This window comes from Dipodomys ordii, unplaced genomic scaffold (assembly GCF_000151885.1).
Source record: "Dipodomys ordii isolate 6190 unplaced genomic scaffold, Dord_2.0 Scaffold250, whole genome shotgun sequence".
Classification (NCBI taxonomy): Eukaryota; Metazoa; Chordata; class Mammalia; order Rodentia; family Heteromyidae; genus Dipodomys; species Dipodomys ordii.
In genome coordinates this window covers 216152-221016 of record NW_012267466.1, presented here as the reverse complement: position 1 = coordinate 221016, position 4865 = coordinate 216152, and the positions used below count along the sequence as shown (strand labels likewise).

The window sequence follows — 4865 nt, the reverse complement described above, 5'->3', positions numbered from 1 at the left end:
CTTATCTATATGCCTACTGCAATCTAGATGCTGGTTCAGTGAGAACCGCCAGGTAGACTCATTGGCAGAGGTAGTTCTCTGAAATCGCCCAGAAGTAGACTTCTCATGAAGCAAGGTAGACTTTGTATTAGGGAAAGTTTGGCCTCAGAAGAGTCTGAAGGACTGAGTCATGGTATCAGCCTCTCTTCTCATGGTCCCGATGGGCGACAACCCTAATAACTGCCCTGGATGGTGTAATTCTCTTCCTTCTGACATTAAATGTAGGTCTCCATGGATGATAACCCTGATTTCAACTATTGCTGCCCACCTTGATTCTTACCTTCCTGATGCTATAAATTAGCCCTTGTGTAATTAATGCATTAATGTCATTCATACAAAAGAGGCTTGGGGCCATAAAATTAATGGTAATGAGAACTCAATATGATTCCATCCCAATGGAAAAATTGAGTCAATGATTTGACTCAAATGGGGGGGAGTGAAATAGGCCCTGAGAGGAGACTTCAGCTAGTACAGCTTCTTTCCCGGCTTTGCCTTTGTTTTAGGGATTTTAGGGGAAAAAAACCCTCTAAACAAGGTTAACTCGACCTTGGCTCCATCCAGCCCAGTTCTTGGAATGGAAAGAATGCCTCTAGGTCCCCCTCCCCTTTACAACTTAACCCACCTTCATTGTTCAGTTAAGGACTAACCGATTAAACAGATGGGTTGTAATCTGGCTCATACTGGTGACTCCACCTATTGGCTACCTGTGTGTGCTCTGGTATGACCATACAATCCTTTGTGTGTGTTACAGTTATGATCCCATTGGTCACCTGCGCATGACCAGGCTCGACCTTGTGAATTTTGCCTTTGAAAACCTAAGTACGTGGGCTGCTCAGGGTCGCAGTATCAGCTCCCGAGCCTGTGCTGCAGCCCTGGCTGGTGAGTGTAGGAACCTTCTCAATAAAGTTGCTTCTTTATTAACAACTTTGTTGCTGTGGGCTCTGTCACTCTGGACGACTAGGTGGGCTTGCCTACCTGAGTAGGGGTCTTCCTACTACACCAGGACAATGTGATGGGTGAGCCTCCATGGGGAGACCAATCCAAGCTACTCACAATCCCTCTATACAATGTTGGCTGGTCCATTCAGCCCTTTTGAGGAGGCTGACTTCCTGGAGGAAGAAGTGTGTGTCCCCCAACCCCCATCCTTTATGGTGAGGTAGGAAGGCCCGCCTGTGATATCCCTGCACTCAGCCTGTCCTTCCCAAAATTTGTTTCTTAGTTTATCTTCCATTATATACTTATATTTACACATATTTATATTTACATATATTTACATACATTATACATTTATATTTATATTTACATAATGATGCTTCCCATCCTGCCTCCCCCCCTCCCACTTCTTTTTTACTCTTTGACACAGTAGTTTGCCTCACAGCCTGTGCTGGCCTCCCGATTCCTGATCTTCTCACCTCAGCCTCCAGTTGCTGGGATTACAGGTGAGTCTGGGATTACAGGTGAGTGCTACCAAGCTCAGTTTCTTTGATGTTTGTCAGTATTTGGTGTTTCCTTCTGCACCTGTTTGCAGTTTGAGTGTTTTCCATCTCTTTTTTGCAACACTGTATCTCTCTCAGCCTCAGGTATTGCTCTCATCTTGCAGTCATCTTCATTTTATTTGTGAAAAGTCATCATTTTGATACTTCTTTGACTTTGTTATTAGTAACAAATGTAATAATAACCCATGGGAACCCAATGCCTTTTTAAATCTCTAGTGTCATTCTATTAATCTCCCCCATTTATTCTCAGTCCAGTAATTACTGCTTATTTGCATTTGGTAGAATTTAATGGTGTTTGATTTTTTTTTTATCACTTCCAGTTTCTGTGTTTGTTACATCCTTCTCATTTTCCCCCCTAGTCCTGGAGCTTGTATTCAGTGCCTGGGTACACTGTCCCTCGGCTTTCTTTCTTTCTTTATTCTTTTTTTTTTCAAATTCAAGACTGACAATTCTATCACTTGAGCCACAGCACCACATCCAGCTTATTGTTAGTTAATAGGAGATAAGAGTCTCACAGACTTTCCTGCCCTAGCAGGCTTGGAACTTTGATCCTGAAATCCTTTGATCTTAGAGTCTCAGATGATGATGATGAGGATGATGATGATGATGATGATGATGATGATGATGATGATTTTTGCCAATCCTGTGGACTGAACTCATGGCCTGGGCACTGGCCACGAACTTCTTTCTTTCTTTCTTTCTTTCTTTCTTTCTTTCTTTCTTTCTTTCTTTCTTTCTTTCTTTCTTTCTTCTTCGTTTCTTTTTTTTCTCAAAGCTAGCACTCTACCACTTGAGCCACAGCACCACTTCCAGCCTTTTCTGTGTATGTGGTACTGAGGAATCGAACCAGGACTTCGTGCGTGCTAGGCATGCACTCTACACTGAGCCACCTTGCCCGCCCCAATCAGAAGCTCAGATTTTTGATTGGCTGAGATTACAGGCATGAGCCACTGGCACCTGACTGCATGGTGGGATATTTAGGAGTGATTTTTACTTCTCTCTTCTGCCTGTCTATAGCTCCACACCACATTGTGAGAACTATGTTTGTTTCCCTTCAATGCACAGCCGGATTGGGAAAGGCAAACAGTGGCTCAAACCATATCTTTGTGTGATAGGAGGCTTTTTTCCTCTCTCTCTTTCTCTCTCTCTGTCTCTTTCTCTCTCTCTCTGTCTCTCTTTCTCTCTTTTTGTGTCCAGTCGTGGGGCCTGAACTCTGGGCTTGGGCTCTGTACCTCAGCTCTTCAGCTCAAGGCTAGAGCTTTACCACTTGAGACACAGCACCAATTCTGGCTTTTTTCTTTTTGCTTATGTGGTGCTGAGGAATCAAACCCAGGGCCTCAGGCATGCAAGGCAAGCTCTCTACCATTGAGCCACCTTCCCAGTGCCATGGATATAATATATTCTCTTGTAGGGTATTTACCCTCCTGTCATTTCTATGCCCATACTTGAGGTTTCAGTGGCATCCTAGCGTGACTCAGTGAAACACAGTGGAACCCTGGAGGTCTTCCTCCTCTTCCCATTGCCATTCATTGTATGGACTCGAATATGAGAATTTCACAGTATCTGGCAGGTGCCGGTGGCTCACACCTGTCATTCCAACTTCTCAGGAAGCTGAGGTGTGAGGATTGTGGTTCAAAGTCATCTATGGGCAGGCACATCCATGAGACTCTTGTTTCCAATAAACCACCAGAAAACTGGAAGTGGCGCTGTGGCTCAGAGTAGTAGAGTGTTATCCCTGAGCAAAAGAACTCAGGGGTAGCACCCAGGCCCTGAGCTCAAGCCCCACCACTAACAAAAAAGAAAAGCTGAAAATGGAGCTGTGGTTCATATGGTAGAATTCTGGGCTTGTGCAAAATAGTCCAGGAACAGCCCCCTGTACCCTGACTTCAAGCTATAATAAGGGCACCCCACAAAAAAAGACTATATTTATATATTGTCAGTCATAGGGCTTGAACTCTAGGCCTGGGCACTGTCCCTGGGCTCTTCAGTACTCTAGCACTTGAGCCACAGCACCACTTCTGGCTTTTTCTGCATATGTGGTACTGAGGAATGGAACCTGGGGCTTCATGCATGCTAGGCAAGCACTCTAACACTAAGCCACCTTCCCAGTCTATAAAGTAGTTTTTCCCTGTTTTATCAGCAGCTGGAGGGATGGTCATCCAATGAACACATCTGAAACATATCACGATCACACTTCTGCATGACCCCATCTTGGTGCTCTTCCTCCTCTTTGAGGTTTTCCTTGGCTTCCTGGGGAATTCGTTGCTCTTCTCGTGGTCAGTGCACAGCTGCCTGCACCAGCCGGCCCCGAGGAAACCTCTGGACCTCATCCTGGCACAACTGGCGCAGACCAACGCCTTGAGCACTGTGTTCAGGCTGACCCAGGACCTCCTGCCCCTCTTGGGTGTGGGGGGACCCGGATCCCTTTTCTTTTTCTGTTTGACCTGGGCTGCTGGGCGCTGCTCTATGCCTACAGTGTAGCCTGCGCCCTAAACATCTGTACACTGTTGCTTCTCACGGCCTTGCAGGTGGCCAACCTCCATCCCGGCCACCTCACGTGGGCCTGGCTGCAATGCAAGGCTCCTTCCTTCATCTTACCCACTTGCCTCTCCTTCTGGATCTTCAACTTGCTCCTCTACCTCCCTGTCCTGAATTGAGGCCCCGGCCAGGCAATTATTCTGGCCCTGCAGCTTCTTTCCCTAGGGCACTCTGTGAAAGCGGCCAGCTGCGCCGTTACCACACCTCCACGATGCTCTTGTATGTCCTGATCCTGCGAGATGCCTTCTGTGTGGGCCTCACATTTACCGCAAGCCTCTACATGGTGACATTCCTCTACATGCATCGCCACACAACCCGGCACCTGCACAGCCGTGCCCAGGTGTCCCCGTTGCAACGTGAGATCAAAGCCACCCACAGCATCCGCACGCTGGTAGCCTTCTTTGAGGGTGTATTTGGCTTGAACAGCTTTGTCACTTTTTACTCGTTTTATACACCGCAGGAAAACCCAGGCTTGGAGAAGATGAGCAAGATCCTGTCATCCTGCTATCCGACCATCTGTCCTTTTGGCCTGATGAGGCACAGGAGAGTGATTTCCAAATTTATCGGTTCATTTTCAAAGATGCGAATTTCCTTGACCGAGAGTACATGCTGCTGCTGATGGGTCACCCCTGAGAACTGCTGTTGGGCACATTAAAGGGGTGTATGTGAGCTTTTGGGTTTTTCACTAGGGATGAAGTGATTCATGCTGTTGTAGTAGTACATGTGTGTGTGTGTGTGTGTGTGTGTGTGTGTGTGTGTGTGTGTGTGTGTACCCTAGGGCTGGAACTCAGG

The 4865-nt window shown here is 46.7% G+C and overlaps 1 protein-coding gene across 1 annotated transcript in view; it reads left to right on the top strand.

Moving 5' to 3' along the window:
- LOC106000924 overlaps nt 1-4692 on the top strand; it is a 35250-nt gene extending 30558 nt beyond the window's left edge. The window contains exons 7-9 of the mRNA XM_013036143.1: nt 3716-3869; nt 3911-4092; nt 4239-4692. Of these exons, the coding sequence (XP_012891597.1) occupies nt 3716-3869; nt 3911-4092; nt 4239-4692 (790 nt within the window). The remainder of the gene's footprint in view (nt 1-3715; nt 3870-3910; nt 4093-4238) is intronic.
- Nucleotides 4693-4865: the final 173 nt, after the last annotated feature.